The sequence below is a fragment of the Epinephelus fuscoguttatus genome, linkage group LG9 (genome assembly GCF_011397635.1).
Source record: "Epinephelus fuscoguttatus linkage group LG9, E.fuscoguttatus.final_Chr_v1".
NCBI classification, from domain to species: Eukaryota; Metazoa; Chordata; class Actinopteri; order Perciformes; family Serranidae; genus Epinephelus; species Epinephelus fuscoguttatus.
In genome coordinates, this window is record NC_064760.1 from 12,915,722 (window position 1) to 12,935,986 (window position 20,265).

General features: G+C 41.8%; 2 protein-coding genes across 5 annotated transcripts in view; one reads left to right on the plus strand and one right to left on the minus strand.

Moving 5' to 3' along the window:
* LOC125894461 (C-terminal-binding protein 1) overlaps positions 1-11,543 on the plus strand; it is a 34,924-nt gene extending 23,381 nt beyond the window's left edge. The window contains exons 5-11 of the mRNA XM_049585857.1: positions 276-378; positions 2,315-2,439; positions 4,337-4,426; positions 5,071-5,201; positions 6,027-6,154; positions 6,531-6,645; positions 8,737-11,543. Of these exons, the coding sequence (XP_049441814.1) occupies positions 276-378; positions 2,315-2,439; positions 4,337-4,426; positions 5,071-5,201; positions 6,027-6,154; positions 6,531-6,645; positions 8,737-8,932 (888 nt within the window). The 3' untranslated portion in view covers positions 8,933-11,543. The remainder of the gene's footprint in view (positions 1-275; positions 379-2,314; positions 2,440-4,336; positions 4,427-5,070; positions 5,202-6,026; positions 6,155-6,530; positions 6,646-8,736) is intronic.
* maea (macrophage erythroblast attacher, E3 ubiquitin ligase) overlaps positions 1-20,265 on the minus strand; it is a 132,106-nt gene that overhangs the window by 63,745 nt on the left and 48,096 nt on the right. The gene's annotated exons all lie outside the window — the stretch shown is intronic.

Here is a 20,265-nt window from a genome sequence, read left to right on the forward strand (position 1 = left end):
TTATCTACTGACAAAACAGCCAAATTAAAACATTTCATTTTCTTTAGAATGTTGCTGTATTTGAAAGACGTTGATGTAAGATGTAGAAGGTACAGTAAAATGATTTGTTCCTCAAATCAGTTATAAGTAACTAGTTAGACTATTTTATAATCGTGATGTCTGATATCTAAAACGATTTAGACGTTGGTCATTAAGTGCCTGGATTGTGTAGACCTGTAATGTTTCTGCTGTCTGTGTGATAACTGCATGTAATAACTAACTGTTGTTCATGCCAGGCTCTCCGGGAGGGCACACGGGTTCAGAGCGTGGAGCAGATTCGAGAGGTGGCATCAGGAGCCGCAAGGATCAGAGGAGAGACATTGGGACTTATAGGGCTCGGTGAGTAACAACCAATGACTGTATATTAAGATGGACAACATATCTCGAGTCCTCATCCTCTCACTGTACAAATATAAAGCCAAAACATCCTGGATACAGCGGTGCCATTTTGCTCTGGTGACATCATTTGGAGCCAGAGTAGAGATCAGGAAGTGGAGCCACTGTATTCAGTTACCACCAATACAGCGTCTGATCAATCACTAGCAGCGCCATTGATCACAAGCACACTGACTGATACTCGCAGCTGTGAACCTCAGACCTCCTTTTCAGAGCATCAAATAACAATCAAAAGCAAACCAATCAGAAAAACATCAGTGTGTTAACTACCTTAGATGACAGAAACTATCTTTGGGAAAACTATGTACCTTTATAGTTTGACCCACATCTGCTTACATGGAGGGGGTGGGGTTTATGACCTCTCCTGCAGCCAGCCACCAGGGGTCAATGGAGATGTTTTGGCTGGAGATGTTTTGGCTTCACTTTTGGGCAACTGTCTTGCCATCCATCTTTATAAAACAATCTATGGTAACAACACGAGGGGGTGGGTGATTAGGATTAACTTGGGCTGGAGCCTATCCCAGCTGACATTGGGTGAGAGGCGGGTTACACCCAGATCTATCACAGGGCTGACACATAGAGACAGACAACCATTCACACTCACATTCACACCTACGGACAATTTAGAGTCACCAATTAACCTGCATGTCTTTGGACTGTGGGAGGAAGCTGGAGTACCTAGAGAAAACCCACAACCACACAACCACACAGGGGAAACATGCAGACTCTGCACAGAAGGGCTCCCCCCAACCTGGGTTCAAACCTGCTTGCTATGGGGCGACAATGCTAACCACTGCACCACTGTGCCGTCATTTAAAACATATGACAAGCTTATAAAATACAATGCATCATTAAAGTGACCAAACTCAGACTCTTAGGCTGGGAACCACTGAGAACTTTAACTTTTGATGCTTTAAGTACATCTTACAGCTATGACTAATGTACTTTTACTTAAGTGTGATTTTGAATGTATGACTTTTACTTGTACAGAGAATTTTCACATTGTTGTATTGGTACTTTAGTTCAGTAAAAGTGCTGAATACTTCTTTAACCACGGATTAGCACTAAACTGAGCACATATCTGAGGCTGATGGAAAAGTCTTTAGTTTGACAGATATTTGGTCATTAAAAAAAGGTAAAAATAGAAACTTGACCTTTATGGTGACGCCACAAGGGACTTTAGTGATCAAGGTAGGATCAAGGGATCACTGCAGATATTAAAGTCTCCTTTAGAGACGTGAATGTCTGTACCAAATTTCATTGTTGAGATATTTCACCAAATGAACCAGTTTGTGGCGTTAGAGTAAAAGACAGAGGATCTCTTAAGTCATTAGGATTCATCTTTTGGGGAACATGAATGTCTGTGCCATATTTCAAAGAAATCTATTTAATAGTTAAGAAATTTCAGTCTGGACTAAGGTGGTGGACTGACCGACCGGCACTGCTGTTGCACGGTTAATAACGGTGATTCTGCTCATTTTGTCTGATAGAGGGTGGTCAGACTGAAGTTTTTAATCAAAGGATTTTTCTCTCCTTTCCATTTTCATTTTTGTCCTTAGCTCAGCTAAATTGGCTTCCTATGGAGTTAATGCCAATAAAATATAAGCGGATTAACCAGGAGCAGAATGCAAATCTCTTCCCTGTACAGTCTGGAGGCTTTTTCAGTAATAATAAGCAGACGTGAGCAGCCGGTGAATTATGTAATTTGTGCAAGGCAAACGTCAAAAAGGGAAAATCAGACACCACCGAAATTTAGTTTTTTTAAGTCCCATTTGAATGTGTATTCAGGTGTATAAAATTTGTCTAAATGCCCCTTTGTGTGTATTAATATGTGTTCCTCTGTGTGTGTGTGTGTGTGTGTGTGTTCATGTGTTTCTAGGTCGGGTGGGCCAGGCTGTAGCTCTGCGAGCCAAGGCCTTCGGCTTTAATGTGATCTTCTATGACCCTTATTTGGCTGACGGTGTAGAAAGATCCCTGGGACTACAAAGGGTCACCACACTACAGGTAGCACCACACACACACACAGATATGAGTTGGGATATTTTGGGAGAAAACAGCAGCCCTCCAACGGCGTCCAGTGCTTGTGCATTTTATTCTTGTAAAGTAAAAAGATAGTGGTGGCACCATAAAACAACTGAAAGGTAATTTTTTTTGACAGATTTATAAAGCCATGCATACGCCTGGTTCTGTTTTAAACATCTCAAATCACTGTGGAACTAGGCGCACCTGCACAAGCCTCATTTCCACTCCCACATGTGGCTATAAATAGATGAAACGCCTAAAACACATCCGCTTGCATATTGACACTTCTGCCCGCTCCACCATTCATTAGACTGCTCTTCAATGAAGACACAGTACAGAAAGTGCAATGTCACCAACTGTCGCATCTGCGAGATTCTCCAGCGCTGTCAGAGCAGCTGTCATTATGCACAGCTGTGGCTATCTGTAGCATCTCTAGCATTAAATCATCACATGTAGACCTGTAAACATCCATCCAATTTCAACTGCTGATCCAAAGCCAGGTCGCGTCGGCAGCAGGCTTAACAAAGTATTCCAGACGTTCCTCTCCCCAGCAACGCTTTCCCGCTCCTCCTGGGGGATACCGAGGTGTTCCCAGGCCAGATGAGATATGTAATCCCTGTGGCGTGTTCTGGGTCTGCCCTGGGGCCTCCTACCAGTGGGACATGCCTGGAACACCTCTAATGGGAGGCGCCCAGGAGGCATCTTGATCAGATGCCCGAACCACCTCAACTGACCCCTTTCAACGCGAAGGAGCAGCAGCTCTACTCTGAGCTCCCTCCAGATGTCCGAGCTCCTTACCCTATCTGTAGCCCTGCCACCCAACAGAGGAAACTCATTTCTGCCACTTGTTTCCATGACCTCATTCTTTCGGTCACTACCCAGAGCTTGTGACCATAGGTGAGGATTGGGATATAGATGGATGGGTAAATCGAAAGCTTCGCCTTCTGGCTATGCTCCCTCTTCACCACAACGGCCCGGCAGAGCGTCTGAATCTGAGATGTTAAAACTAACTTTACAAAGTGCTTCACAAAAATGAAATGAAACAGCCATTTTAACAGGGACATGATGGCTCATATGTACATAAAGAGATCTCTCATAAATAACTTTAATTAATTTCATAAAAGCACCTTTCATTGTCATTTTGCAGGACACTGTGCAGCCTGTCACAATAACAACACCATCAGTAAAACTGGCAAACAACCAAAAAACAATGTTATCAGTCTCTCAACTTATATTCAGTCTCCTCCTCGTCATCACCCGCAGCTTTCCCAGCTAAAATCATTCATACATCAGGCCCCTCCTGACTCGGATGCCAACATGCAAGTATCAGCAAAGTATCTCCACCATGACAGCAGTATCTATCTGCCATATAAGTAGGGTCTACCAGAGACCGATTAGGATTTTAGCCAATGTAAACTGAGCATGGAATCAGTCAAATTCAGACTAAATCTTCTTTTTACTGGATAAATAAAATCCATTGTCTCCTTTTCTCTTTGCAGTCTAACACTGCTTTCTCTACCATCCACTATGACAAATGTGTTTTTACCCTCATGCTGCTGTGTCTTGTGTATGTGGAGAAGGAGTGACGCCCTCTTGTGTACATGCACAGAAAATGTGATGATGTCAGTAATCAAAAAAATGAAAAAATATACTTCAGCACTTCTGTTATAAAGATAGACAGTCAAACTGGTTAGTGAGCGACAAAAATGCAGAATAGATTTTAAATATGGAATATATGAAAACTCAATCAGTCGACAAGAGCACAGTTTTCATTTCAGTGAATCTGCTGTATAATAATATGATTACTGAGAAGCTCCTGCAGTGATCAGCTGAAGTGTAAATACAGGATTAATCTATATGTTTCTGTATCTCTCCTCAGGACCTGCTGTTCCACTCCGACTGTGTCTCTCTGCACTGCAGCCTCAACGAACACAACCACCACCTGATCAACGACTTCACCATCAAACAGGTGGAGGGATGGCAACACACACATACTCACACTTATGAATGAGCACATACACGCACACAGTTGAATGATTTATTTATCCCCACAACTACTACAACCCGTGGCCATAAATATTAAAGCCGTGGATATCCAGGGAGGCCCGCTGCCTCCTGCACACAGATGAACGAGGTTCTCTGCTGTGTGCTCTGCATATGACGACAAACACACTCGGAAAATGTATCTGTTTGTCCTTCATCTCCAGGGCTCAGCCCAGGGACTTTTCAACTCAAGACACAGGCTATACTTTAAAGTGGTTCTGACCTTGCTGAAGGAGGCAGGGAAAAGAAAACATCTCTGTGTGGATCAATAAAAAAAAAATCACATATTTATTAATATGATTCATTTTCACAGGGGATTTCTGCACTGAGAGCAGAAAACAAGATTTATAGAAAAAGAGCTTTCTAGGCTTTAATGTGTAAATCTGTTTGCATATTTCAAAACAATTAACTAATGGGACAAACAATTTATATATTAATAATTATGTCGATCAAACTGACAAACCATTCACGTTTAATGTCCTTAAACCACCTCATATTCATATAAAATTTTAATCAGCTTTATCCTATTAGATGAAAGACAGACTGAATATGTTTTCATGTGTGTTAAAGATGCGTCAGGGGGCGTTCCTGGTGAACACAGCCAGGGGGGGTCTGGTGGACGAGAAGGCCCTGGCTCAGGCCCTGAAGGAGGGGAGGATACGTGGAGCTGCTCTGGATGTTCACGAGACAGAGCCTTTCAGGTAACGCACTCACTCATTTATTATTTTATTTTCAGATTAATGGTGTTATCTGTTATCTATCTGTCTGTATATCTATCAGCCGAAGCAGAGCATACCGTACCACTGACTACATGTTATAGAACATACAATACATAGAATTTAATTCCAGTTTTAGGAAATACAAAATAAAGTGTTTTTTTTCCCCCACTAATATATTAGTGTATACAATTATTTTTCTAATTTCAGATAGAGAAATTTACCAGATTCCTGACCAGGAACCCATCGTCACTGTATTCTTTAGCAGCTTAAGCAAATATGAATTATTCTGCATTCATATGGAATCAGGCAGAGGGTACACATCAAATTGGATATCATTTAATGGACCAGAGCGTGATGGTAAAATTAGGTGATGGTGGCAGAGAATGCCAACAGGCATTGCTGTTCATTCAGTCATTCATTTTCTGTAACCACTTATCCTGTTAGAGGTCAAAGGGGGCTGAAGCCTATCCCAGCTGACATTGGGTGAGAGGCAGGGTACACCCAGGACAGGTCACCAGACTATCACAGGACTGACACATAGAGAGAGGATGAGGATAAGGATGAGATGAATGAGGAAGGATTTTTTGTTTCATAGTTAATTGAACATTTCTGGGTTTGAGACTGTCGACTACACAAATCAATCTAAAGACATTTACATCTGAAAAACTGTGCATTTTTTCAGGGTTTTTTCCTTACATTTTGAAGACTAAGCAATTAAAAACTTACTTGAAAAAACAATAGACATTAGTTGACCCTAAATAAAACCATGTGTTGCAGCTGTGACTGACTGCACCATGTTTGTGTCAGTTTCAGTCAGGGCCCGCTGAAGGACGCTCCCAATCTGATCTGCACCCCGCACGCTGCCTGGTACAGTGAACAGGCATCACTGGAGATGAGAGAGGAGGCAGCCAGGGAGATCCGAAGGGCTATCACAGGTAACACACACAAACACACGCATTAACTATCCTCTCTCTTCTTTCACCACAGAGACATTTAAACGCCTGTCACACTCTGCCTATTTCCTTCTTTTCATCCTCTTTTTTGTCTCACTTCTTCCCCCATGTTCTCCTCTTGTGGTTCCCCCAGTGGCCGAGTCTTTTACCATTGGCCTGTTTAATCTTGTCTTGTTCTTGTCTTATTTGTGTCTCTGTAGAAACTGGGTTAATGAAATCACACCTGCTTTGAAATGTAGCGCAGTAACACTAACAAGATCCCCAGTGTGAATCGCATAACAATAGACTATTCATTTGAATTCTGTTTTAACACTTCAAGTTTCTCACATTCTCTCTCTTTTGTTTCTCTGATTTTCAGGTCGTATCCCAGACAGTCTGAAGAACTGTGTGAATAAGGAGTTCCTCTCACAGAACAACCACTGGGCAGGAGTTGACCCAGCTACCGTCCACCCCGAGCTTAACGGGGCTTATAGGTAATAATCGTCAGGATAAAGAAACCTGTTGTGGTCAGTGAAGTTTGGTTATTTCCCCCCAAAGCCAGTAAAGTGATTGATTGATACAGTGTACTGCAAATGCAGAATGTGATGGTTAGAAATGCACTAACAACAGCAGATTGTTCATTACTGATATACAGAGCATGTTACTGCTGTGTTACTGCCATCATACCCACACAGCATAACAGGGCACATCAGTCAGAGTTTCTGATCTCAGCCAGGTTATAATTTATTCATCAGATTAGTGTCATCAGAAACAACCAACTACAGAGATCAACAGAGCTGCTACACATTGATGTCAGTGAGTCAGGCCACAGCTGAGTTGTAGGGCCATTATGAGGGCTGCTCAAGGCATTTTATTTGATGGATCCTTATTGGAATTATCAAGCTTGACTCACTATTGATCATTTGTTTGTTGTAACCACTGAAGCTGTATTTAAATGTCAGTACAGCTGAAACAATTAGTCGATTTAATGGTTATTCTGCAGCTATAAAGTGCAGCAGGGAGGACGTGTTTTTGTAGGCCGATGCAGAAGTTAGTGTCGCACTGGTTCCCTCAGCAAAAAGCCAAAGGGGTTTTTTACATTGGGTTTTGGAATATTGCAGAAATTAAATTCTGTGGAAACAAAAGTTCATGATGCTTAGACATTTTATTAAGCATGATAATCTTCACAAATTAACACTTTTTGAAGCATAAATGCAGTCACCAGAAGTAAGGCTATACACAAACTACACCGTGGTCACATAACACATGAAAGTCGTGGTCAGCGTCATTTAGACTCTTCTTAGCAACTGCCTTTTTAAGAAAAACCTTCAAAATTTAGGAGCGGGGTATTTACTGGCGCATTTTACGTTGTAGTACAAAACAAAGCAGTCGTCCCCAACTGGTGTGTTGCAGGTCCATTCTGAATGGATCGCAAGTGACTCGCAAACGTGTCAATTTTGTAAAAAAGTACAGTGAATTTCTGGCACAAAGCTTTTACTGTGAAGTGCTGTTTCCTGCTGTAGAGTGAGTGACTAACAGACAGATACCTGACAGAGACAGCAAACTAGCTCAACAATATGGTCAAATGCAAGCAGGACACTGACTATATTAACCTGTGTGGACCTTGAACTAATGACTTAAGAGAAATCTGGACCCTGTGGCTGGACCAGTTGGGAACCACTGTCTTAAAGCTTGTGTTAACCACAGACCTTATTTCAAATATCTAACCAAAAACCAAAGCATTAAAAGAAGCCTTTGACTTTGAAACGAGGGAACTGGAAGTGCAAAAATGCTGACTCATTTCCATGTTTTAAGACTCATTCCTGCAGCACTCTACTGTGCTAACTGATAATTTGTCATTTCTTTCCAAGCTGATTATACTTTCTCCACTGTTTCATATGTTTTCCATGATGGCAAACTGTCAATCTGATGATGTCACCTTGAGCTCTGAGACTTTAAGAGATGTATTTATTCAAACATTTAATTGATTGATTGAGAAACTAACCATTAGATCAATCAACAGTGGAAAGAATAATTATCTGCAGTCCTAAACTTGTTGATGCTGGGAATGAAATGAGGCTGCCCAAATCCAATCACATCTTTCCTACCGTGCATCTCTTTCCATCACTATTAAACAAAGTACAACAGGGCACTGTACAGAATTTTATGGAAAAGTACCTCTCTATATTGGCTTGGATACTACAATTTCTCTAATAAAAACCCTGTCTTGCAAACAGAGAGCTTAAAGTGTTCAATACATTGACATTTTTCAGTAGTACCAGTCTTAAAGAAAAGACTCTATTGTGCTGCAATATGGAAAGTGTAGAATGGAGTATTCATGAAGTTTGACCTATATTTGGGATTAAAAGTCAGAATTTATTAGCCTCTGCTGCTTTAATTTACCCAATTATTCTGTAAATGTAGCTTTGTTTAGTTAGAAATGTCAAAAAATTAATTGGTTAGTCTAACTTTAACGGGGGTCTACACCTCAAAGGAGGTCAAAACCACGTCACATATTTGTAATTGTAGTTTCAGCTGTACTCCGATGACTCAGTTTTGCTGTTCTCTCTCTGTCTCCTCTCCAGATATCCTCCAGGAGTGGTGAGCTTGCCAGCTGGCGGCCTCCCGCCCCCCGTCGAAGGCATCGTGCCCAGCGCCGTGCCCATTACGCATACCCTCCCGCCTGCTGTCACACACCCTCCTCATGCCCCGTCCCCTGGACAAAATACAGTCAAGCCACCAGAGGGCGACAGAGAGCAGCATCCGAATGACCAACTGTAGCCGCGCACACTCACACACACACACGCTTGCCTGTGTTGTCTGGCGACCGGAGGAGGAGGTTGGCACAGCAACCGGGATCATAGCGCTAAGTTCCCTAGTGACAAGTTGTTATCAGAGAGGTTCACAGAGTGTCAGATGGACAGGTTGAGGTCCCAATAACAATCGATTCACAACTCTCTGGCCAATTGGTTCCCAGCAGCCAGTTCACACTCCAAAGAAGAAGATGATGATAAAGAGGATGATGAAGAGGAGTGGATAGCTGCCAGATGCTCTAATCAAGAGCAAGACAGTTGTCCTCTGCTCCAACCACAAGTCCTGAGAAAGAGTGTTAAGATCCACAGGTTGATCTTCACATAACAACTACAGTAGAGCCAGAAGAAGAAGAAAAAAAAACAATAACTATCTGCTGATTTGGGAAGAAAAAAATACTGAAACAAATTCTGCTGTCTTAGACTGTAGTGTGTCCAAAGTTAGTGGGGCGGGTTTCATGTCTTTCTCTCTTTTTCTGTGTCCTTTCCTTAGTTTGATGTACAAGCAAAAGTAGTAGGTTATGAAATGAATGTAACCTGTCTGTGTACAGTTTTTAGACTTACGGCAAGAAGATACTGATATTTGTATTCCAGTCTTAAACAAGGTGATCTCTCCATGTAGCCAAACTGGTTTGAGAATACAATATCTGTTTTTGTTTCATGTGTCCCCAAATTAACAAGCCCCTCACCCTTCCCAAAAAAAAGAGGCAGCTTTTTGCACACCATCTCAGGAAATTAAGTTTCCGCAGTTGGTATATTATTTTTTAAATTTGTTTTAAACAAAATTCCTTTTTATGCCACTTAGTGCTTTTGTTTTTCTACCTGCTTGCCTTTTCGTGTCCTGCTACATTAGATAAGAAGAACTTTAACGAGAGCTAAAGTTGATCTAATGTTTGCTTTTGTTTGTTTCTGTTTAAGGGGCATGTGATTTTGCTCTTGGGACTTGTGTAAATGTTTGACCCAAATCGAGGGGGTTGCGGGAGGAAAGGCTGTAGGGTGGTGGCATAATGGTATGCTTGGCTGGGACGACTTCATCCCTGGTCGCCATTCTGAATTTACAGAGTAGATTGATAGTAGGTTGGTTTAATTAGTTTAGAGGACAAAGCAGGTTGTGGAGAAGGCAATGCACTGAGAGTTTGTAGCAGCTCACAGTTTGAGAGACAGGTTGGTCTCCTTTATGTCTAATGATCCAGTACTTCCACTATGACACACATTAACTGTCCAAGTCATGGAGCATGAAGAGTTCACCACAAAGAGGTTTACAAATGATGCACAACGTTGGTGAATCAGTGTGATGCTTCATGCTATGGATCTGTCAAATCCAGCAATATATAAAACTGCATCACTTGTAGAGACGTCACATCCAGTTAAGGACAGTTAATGGTGACTGACTGATGAGGAACAGAGGAACAGTTGTGTTCTTGAGGTCAGGTCAAACCACATCTTCATGTTTTTGATCCGCTCCCAAATCTCAATGGCTTGTCAGTTTGATTAACTTTCAACAAAGATGTTTGATGATAGCATGTCAGAGCATACGGATTTCTTCGGTCTAGTATCCCTTTAACATTTCATGCCGGGTCCTTCCTGAGTATACCGTTCAGCCACCCTCTGTGGCCTCTGTGTCTATGTGTACATATGGTGTTCTGCCTGCCTGTGTCAATGTGACTTGGTTGTATCTGTGTCCAAAAAAGCAGCACTGGGAGGAGGGGTGGTGGCAAGTACTCTCCACAAGGCATCATTACAAAGACTGCCATCTAAATACGCAACTAAACACTATGTTAAAAAAAATGCTTAGAAACTTTGAATCTAAGCTGGCAAACTGGCCCAGTAATTCACACTTTTACTGGTTACATTCCCACCATGTAAGCAAGATGCTAATGGTGTTACATCAGCATTCAAATATCTGAAACTCTTCTTTCTGGAATATTTCTAACTGATTCCAATTCACGTGTTGTTGATGTTAGCAGGTCAGCTACGTGACGGTGCTTTTTGGATCCCCCTTCTACCAGCAGCTGAGTAGTTAAAACAGTTCACTGTTGCCTACCTGGTCTTCTTCATGGTGAGGTAGTAAGAGTAGCAATCAGGGATGGAAATTTCACTAGCCACTGGTGAGTATTTCTGAGCTCTCAGAATCTGAAGGGTACTGAGGCTGACATTTAAATATCACTGTCAGACAAGATCTCCAAAATGCTGTAATAGTGTGAATTTTACTCCTAATCTTTCCTCGCCAGAAACCCTTGATGTCGTTAGGTGAGGGAGAAACTCTTTGCTAATACTTCCTGATATAAACTGTAAGCATTCCTCACTCAAACTGATGGGTGCCACAATTTAAAAACAACAGAGCTTTTTAAAGTGTCGAGGTGCTCCTTGAAATTCCATCCCTGGTAGTAACACACAGTCCACTGTTGCCTACCTTGGTCCCCTTTATGGTAAAGTAGTAGGCGTAGCAATATACAGTATACATATTCTATATTCTACAGTAAATATCATTATTTTTGGTCAAAACTGACAACCTCACAAAGATATGTTTGTGACTGTATGCATTTGTATGAATTATTTTAAAAGGAAATAAACTGTGGAAAGGTGAAGATCATGTCTCATCCATGTCTAACCTCCATTTGTTTGTTTGGGGAGTTTTCTTTCCAACAATACGGCCTCACTGACATCTTATTGTTGGCAAAGCCAGTGTATGTTTAAAAAGAAACACTCAACCTTCTTTTGAAAGCTACTTTTATAGTTGCTGCTGAAGTATCAGTGGCGACTGCTCTAAGGCTGCAAGGGAAGCTCAGCTTCCCCTAAAATGTCAAAAAATAAGTGGTCAGATATGTACTGTTGTGTTTACATTTCATTGACTAAATATGCTCTAGAACGCATTCAACTTTTGTTCAGAATCAGCTACTTATCACAGGTCACTGACGTGACCTTCTTCTCATTCATTCCTGTAGTGCCACAGTGCATTAAACAGTGGAAGCTCAGCGTCCAAAGACTTCAGTGGGGAAGCATAGAGTGGGTTGTTCCACTCTAGCGAAACTAGACAGTCATTGGATAAATGCTCGGTTTTGTCCCGTCCATCGGATGCTCAGCGTCTCTGGGGGTCTATGGGGCAGTGGGCTGGCCTCGGCTGGCCTGGACGCTGGGCTTCTCCATGATGATTGGATGATCTGTCTGAGGCTGAATCCCTTTTTGATTGACAGCGAAATGAGCGAATCAGCGATCTTGAAATATAAACCACCACCGGAGCATTTCATTTCAGCGTTTCATTCCATTGTTCCAAGTTAATCTGGAGACTTTTCCAATCCTCTTAGTGACTTTTTATTTGTTAAAAATGACCAGCGACAAATCTAGCATCTTTTTCTGGTGTTACTGGAGACTGTACTCGTGTTCGGAGACTCTGACTTCTGTCGCTCTGCAGTTACTGTCCCCAACGAGCAGCGGGTGCTGCTGTGAGCCCCTCCACCGTCCCAAAGCACTCACAGGCGGTAACACTAGCCTCGCGCAGCAGCCCCAGAGGGTAGAATTTACGTATTAAATAAACGGACACATTTTATGATGTAGGCCAAAAATGAGCTTCCCCTCCTTGAAAGACCAGCAGCCGCCACTGAGAAGTATGATGAGGCAAAAAATAAAAAACAATGATAACACAGAGCCAGGGATGGGAGGCTATGTTCTGATAAAAAACTCAGAATTTCTGACATTAAAGTCTTAAATTTACAAGATAAAAACTCAAATGCGTTTTGGATTAGGTATGTGATTTTCGCATAAATTGACCACTTTAATCTCAGGGAATATCCAAATTTTTCCTCTGAGCACCTTGGTCTATGGACTGTTGGTCGGACAAAATAAGGCAAATGAAGAAGTCACATTAGACTCTAGGAAGTTGTAATAGGAATTGTCACTATTTTGTGACGTTTTATCAATCAAATAAATTAAGTGGTGACTCTAAATTGGCCGTAGGTGTGAATGTGAACATGAATGGTTGTCTGTCTCTATGTGTCAGCCCTGTGATAGTCTGGCAACCTGTCCAGGGTGTACCCTGCCTCTCGCCCAATGTCAGCTGGGATAGGCTCCAGGCCCCCCGTGACCCTCAAGAGGATAAGTGGTTACGGAAATGAATGAATGAATGAATGAAATGATACGTAGGTTACTCAAAAATGAAAATGATTGTGAGTAATAATCCCTCGTGGATTGCATTGTGAGACAACAGTGTCCATCAACATACGTGTCAAAAATCAGGCAATTTTAGCACATCATGCTTGATTTTGCCACCTTTGCCAACACAGTATATACTGAAAACACAGATTTATATTTAGTATATTAAAGTACACAGCAACAGTCTAGTATCATGATAAGAATTTAAAACTGGCACATTTCTAACTCTTACTTTGCTCAAATGTGGCCAGTTAGACAAACTTCAAAAATCAAAGACATGATTTTAAATCATTTCCACCTTTATACATGTAAAATCAACAAATTGTGATCTTTATAATGAATAACTTTGGAGTTAACATCCATCACCTCTGAATATAAAGTTACTGGTTGATTCCAACAGATGTCACTAGTAGAGCTGAAACAGTCAAAGTGAGGAGACAGACATACAAACCAGCTGTAACAACTGAATCTGCAGCGGCTCTGCTGTTTGCATCTGTTTTCCAGTTTATTTATTTTTGCAATAAATCTATGTTGATCTTTGTGTGTTCTTCAGACATATACAGTGACATATACAGTGCACCTGTGCCACATTAATGCAGCGGATGTCAACACGTCTAGCAACAGCTTCCAGCCTGCACTGAGTTATTGACAGCTCATAAATGAAGCCTAGAGACAAATCGGAGATCACACGGTATGCACTAGGGCTGGGTACTGATTAAAAACTTACAATAACAGTACCAATAGCAGTGCCTTTAGTACATCATATGATACCCAGAATGTGAATGGGCTGGTAGCGTAGTACAGACATACTTTAACGTTTTGGTGGCATCTCTGCATGCTGAACTGCAAACTGCGACTTTACCACACCACAGACCGTATGGGTTGTAGCTGCTGGGTGAATGTGAGAGCTGCACACACACACAGTGACAGGGCTAACTGTTAGCATCACATGGCCAACAGTACTGGTTATTAATGAGTTTAATGGCTGAGTCGAGCCATTTGATGTTGGTGTGTGTTTGTCTGGATCTTTTAACGTCTCGCTGCTGGATGCCAGCTGCTGCTGTGTTAACTGGGAAAATGCTGAACTGACCAGCACTGGAGACGGCAGCAACAGAAAGTTTTCTGATGCAGTGGGGAGTTGTGACGGTCCAGGATCAGACCCCCAGCCCTTAAAACGATCTAATGCAGGCATTGTTTGACTCGAGACGTTTTAATACCACTTGGCACTGGGCTATTTCAGTCAATACCTTAAAAGGTAATGAGTACAGATACACAGCCCTAATAAGCACCACATCATTAATATGAAATATCATTAACAAAGCATGAAATGGAATTATGATATATTAAATGTGTCTATACCGTTTTTGTTTGTGCTGTGGACTATCCATAAGGGCAACGTCCCCAGCATTGACTCTTGTCAATGATTTAAAGGCCTCAAGATGAATCTAACACTGGACTGAGAAAACGAGAAGTCAGGTTTTCGTCCAATCTACGTAGGTAGGTTTTTTCTGTAGAAATAGGATACAGTATAAATATTCAAGAATCTATTCAACAGTTTAAAGTTCAAATTATGAGTGGCCAAGTCTATTCTTCTGCTTCCTTTGTCTATTGGAGAAACAGAAATGGTTGTTAGCTGGTGGCTGCCAATTATGTGAGACCTCATCTTGAACCGACTGCAGCTGACTCCTGACATGCAACATGGAAAGACCTCTGCTTCATTTCTTTGTCTTTTCTCTTTATCTAGCTCTCTTTTGCTCACTACATGACCCCAGATCTCTCCATCACACTCTCTTTTTCTCTTTGTCGCTTCCTCTCTCCCTCTCTGGTTCATCCATTCAAAGTTACAGCCACTGGAACAGGCTCCCCAGCAGCTGGAAACTCATGATGGTTTAATCTAAACCTCAGGAAGCAGGATGGGAACCAGATGCAGTAAGAAAGAGAGAAAACAGGCAGAGGGCACGTTTTATTCAGCCGGCATGGGGACCTCCAAAGGGCACTGTGTAAGGGGTAAAAGAAACCTTCATGAGGCTGCTGGGACTTTTAGGGAGGAAATTAGTGTCTGCTTAAATCTCAAGACCAGAAGTGTAAGAGCCGACCACCATCAAACTTAAAGGTTACAGTCACATCTTTCTTTCTGAACACCCACTCAGCTTTCAGAGATGCTGGCTTGTTAGGATCAGAGGAAAATTCTGGGAAAGGACAGGTGAGTGACTAACGCTCTCCACTCCTTCAGGAAATACCTTCGAGCTGCCCTTAGGCAAGACACTTAACACTAATCTATGTTATAGCACGGTCCTGTTTTACAGGGTTCAAGTGGGAGAGTGAGGCTTTTTTCCTTGTTAAAGCTTTGGCTGCTGGACAAGACAGTATGAGGTAGGAAGGGAACAAAACCCTGTAAGTTTAAATGAAACAGCTCTTTGCAAGAGAGGCATTTTCCAAACAGTAAACTTATGAGAAGCTGATGGATGGTGGAAAAAATGGTTGATGGTAAAACTTGTGATTTTTGTCACGTCAACACACTGGCTTTGTTTCTATAAATTGTTCCAGTTTGTTTTGTCGCTCTAGTGACATAGAAGATGCTGATGCAGATGAAGAACAAAAATACTCAAAAACAGTTTCTTATTGTTTAGTTTGTCCGACCCAGTCTCATTCTGAAGTCGTAAAGTACCACTGCTTGGACATAAATTGCTGCACCCCAGCCTCCCTACCCACTGCATTACGCTTTAAAAAAATAAAGAATGAATGAATTTAAACTCAATTTGTCCGACTTACATTTATCTCTTTCATATCATTAATGCATAGATCTATGCTTTTGATGTGATATGCAGCCTGCCTGACTACATACAGTAGCCTTGGCATCCAGGATGTTGTGTTCATCCTGCAAACCTTGCAGGTGGAGAAGCTCATTAAGCTCTGTCTGGCCCTGCCCATATATGTCGCGGCATCCGAGCGCTCTTTCTCAGCCTTGCACAGGCTGAAAACCTGGCTGCGCAATACCATGACACAGGAGAGATTAACACATTTGGCCATTATGAACACTCTCAGTAGGGCTGTCAACGAATATTCTAAATTTGAATTTAAATTCAAATTTGAAAAAAAAAATGGACCTTCGAATGTGAAAACTGATATTCGATTGTGGAGGAAAAAAAAAAAACACCACCGCAGCTGTCCTCTTTGCGAGTGGGCGTTGGCATCAGACGCGCATTTCTCCAGCCTGGTCGACAAGCGGTCCTGCTCCCAGCTGTTGTCTCTGTCACCCGGCTTGACACATTGACACGGCTCGCGCAGAAAATAGACCAGACGCCGAAATGATCGCTGCAGGGCGCGAGCCAGTCACGGTCCGGTGCTTCTAGGCTATTCGCAGCGCTTCCGCAGGCAGTGTGGCCACGGGTCAGAGAGGGGTGGCGAGGGAGAGGTCTGCGGTCGTTTATAACGTAATGTTATAGATAACTGTTTTATGTGTTTTAATGTGTAGGTATGTAAATATTTTCAAAGACGTTTATGTGGAAATAAAAATACCTACAAGTAGTTATGTTTCCTGGTATTAATACCTATACAAGTATGTTTCTTTGTATTAGTGTGCCCTCTTGTGGACATAATGCGGAAAAAAAATATTCGAATGGTTCGAACCTATGAGTTATTTTTAGAAGGAATATTCGAACGTCATTTTTGAGCAATTTTGACAGCCCTAGCTCACAGTGACCTTATGGATGAAAGCGATGTCTCGACCCTGCTTAAAATCTTCATCAGTAGGTCAGCAGAGAGAAGGTCCGCTTTTGGAAATGCATGAAAGCCCTGAGTCAGGAGCGCAGACTTTTCTTTTTTTTTCATTCAAAGTTACAAATAATGCTGTTATGTTCCTTAAATGGCTTGATTTAGTTATCAAGTTTAATTCTCTTAACAATATAGATGCCGTGTTCATCCATTCTAGTTCTCTTATAACTGCATGTTATTATAAAATAACTTCAAATCAAATCCTTAATCACTGATAAGTGTGCGTGCTTCCCCCGCCCCTCCCAACAAAAATCCCGCCCCCCCTCTCAGAAAATAGTTCAGACGTCCATGCCTTTGCGGTGGTATAATCAGGCGGTGTCAATTAATAATGCCACCCAACAGTACAAGTTGGAAATACCATCAGACAACAACGTAATCTCAGGAGCTAGAAAGTCCATATAGGGCGGATGGGAGGGGTGGTGTATGGGTCCTACAACATCAGGCCATTGTTGCGTCCCATATAAATGCAGAGCCAAACCATGATGTTTTTTTCTTAACCTGACCACATGCTTTTTTTGCACGATGAAACAGATGCACGCAGTGTTTTACCAACACTGTAAGTGGATTTTGAAAAAGACTGTAAGCATCTAACGAGCAGAAACTGTAGTTGGACACAAAGAAAAGACACAATGCATTTAACAAGTAGCCTGAGTGTCAGACTGAAGCTCCCAGAACCTTCAGTCTGACATCGCCTCCACTGAAGGCGATTTACAAGGGGGAGGAAATTTAATTTTTCCCTAACCAATCAGTAGAGATCAACGACTCACCCAGAATCTTAGTATCTCATTAGTATCCATGCCTTGGGGGTGCAGTATGCCAGACCAGAGATGCAAGCCTACTCAGTTGAGTGGGCGGGGTCTATGGTCTGGAACCAGGCTATTTAACAAGCATAAACTGACACGGCGTCTGACTGCGTCAATGACAGATGCACCCAGAATAACTACTGCATAGTATATAGTTGCGAAAGTCCACTGACCAAACAGCGATATGTGATGACGGGTGTGAAAATGTGTTTGTATGTCACTCAAGCATGCACATTTATGTTAAACAGTCAAGTTCAGAACAAATGTCCGTACACTTAACTGTGTCAAAATGTGTAATTTACCTGGAAAATATTACTCGTTGAGTAAATAACTCTGCTGGTACTTTGAAACAGAGGAGGAAACTAGACAGAGAGAAAAGAAGCCTGCTTTGTTGAAAAGGATGATTTCTAACCATCTTTGTATTATTAGTAAGCCTTTAATACACAGGCAATTGGCCATTAGCACATTCATGAGCAGTCCAACAACAGTCTTTTACTGCAGATGTCAGTGACGCAGACTGGGATTAAAAGCTATTTTGGAGAGGAGACAGAAACACAACAATTTACAGATCCTCCTTTTATTGTTTACAGGCGAGAACCCAACGATAGCAACAAACTGGTATGAGCTCATTTTGCTCCCGACCCCACACAGATACGGCTGACTGTACTAAAGGCTGGCATCATTTTCTTATTTTATTCTTGTCAACAAATCCCAAGAGGGACCAAAGTCCTGTCACAGACAATTCTAAAACACAGAGGCTTCACACACATCTTCAACCCAACAGCACAGAAGACCTACACAATCAGTGCAGTTTCTAGGTGGACACCCAAGATAAGTGACACCAATTCAGTATCTGACGAAGTGCTTCCCCTTCTGTTTGAGTTATAGTGTGGAATAATGGCCAGAAAAGTGTTTTTGCAGAACATCATGAGGTCACACAAAAGTTGACCTTTGACCTTTTGGCTATAAAATGTCATCACTTCATCCCATAAGACATTTATGTGAAACTTTGTCATAATAATAGTGTGTGAATTCTTCAGTTGTGGCAAAAAAACATGTTCAATGAGGTCACAATGACCTTTAACCTTCTACCACCAAATTCTAATCACTTCGTTCTTCAAAGTTCACGTGGACGTTTGTGCCAAATTTGAGGAGACTCCCTTAGCCCTCGTAAGATACTGCTCTCACGAGAATGAGACGGATGCAAGGTCACAGTGACCTTGTCCTTTGACCACCAAAATCTATTCAGTCCAAGTGCTTTTTTATGCCTCTGGCCACGGCTATTGCCAGCACGGAGGATTAACAAAAGCCCAGTCTGCTCTGATTGGTCAGAGTTTCCAGGTCTTCTGCATCTCAGCGACTGTACGCTGTCACTGCAGCCGGGGAATTGCAGCTGGGGACAGCCTTATCCACTGTGAGGGTCAGGACAGAGGGATGTCGTATGCTGCGAAGTCCACGTTTAATATGAACATCCATTATTGTTATTTATACATTGTGTGTAGGGCTGGGCGGTATGACCTAAAATTCATATCACGGTATAAATTGAATCCCTTCACGGTAACAGTATCTATCGCGGTATAAATTTAAGTGTAAAAGTTATAATAGAAGTGTTTCTGAATGGGTTTTGTAGTCCCTTAGCAAAGCTAAATTGATAAAAAACAACAACAACAACAACAACAACAAAAGCAAAGATATAATGTATTTTTTAGAGCATTTATTGTGCAGAATGCAGATCTCAAAACTCAAAATTAAAACCCAGTACTCTATGGTGCAAAATGTCCCGAGATCTATATCAAAAGGTAATTTCCTTCTTTTAGCAAAATCCTAAATGACTGAGTTGTGTGTTTCCCACCTGGACCTTTATGCTCTGTCATTTCTCCTCTAATCATCACGCTGTAACCTGTGACAGGCTGTTTTGATACCACAACTATCACACATTCACATATGGAGTTTTTTGTGGAGCCCCTAGCATCACATAGGTTTACATTACCAAAGGTTTATGACAAACTCTCTTGCCAAAAACCAACTCCCATGTGCGCACGGCGAGAGAGGAGAGGGAGAGACGCTGTGCTGCTGCCAGAGGAGACACTGAATGAGTTCCCTCTGAGCGGTAAGTCGCTAAAAGAGTCTAAAAAGTCCGGGGCTGTTCATAAAACATTAACTCACTCACTCACAAGTTCTCCAGCAACACATGTTGCACGTGCTACGCTAAATCACGGACGTGAACCAGCTCCTCTTGCTCCGCTGTCTCTGTGCTCGCAGCCATTTTCACACTGAGGTAGGTGCGATTATGTCATCGACGATAGGACGGTAGAGCAAAAATCTCTACCGCGGGCCAAATTTATATCATTTCTACCGTCTACTGCATATACCGTGCAGCCCTAATTGTGCATTTTTTTTATATTGTATGTTTTTCATACTTTATTATTATTATTATATATCTATTATTTGTACAAGCACGTTTGCTGCTAATGTGAAATTTTATCCATATTTTATTCCGAGTCAATGCAACGAAATTTCTTTCTTATGTGCACTATTGAGTGTGAATTTGAATGAAGAAAAGTCTTTCTATCTATCT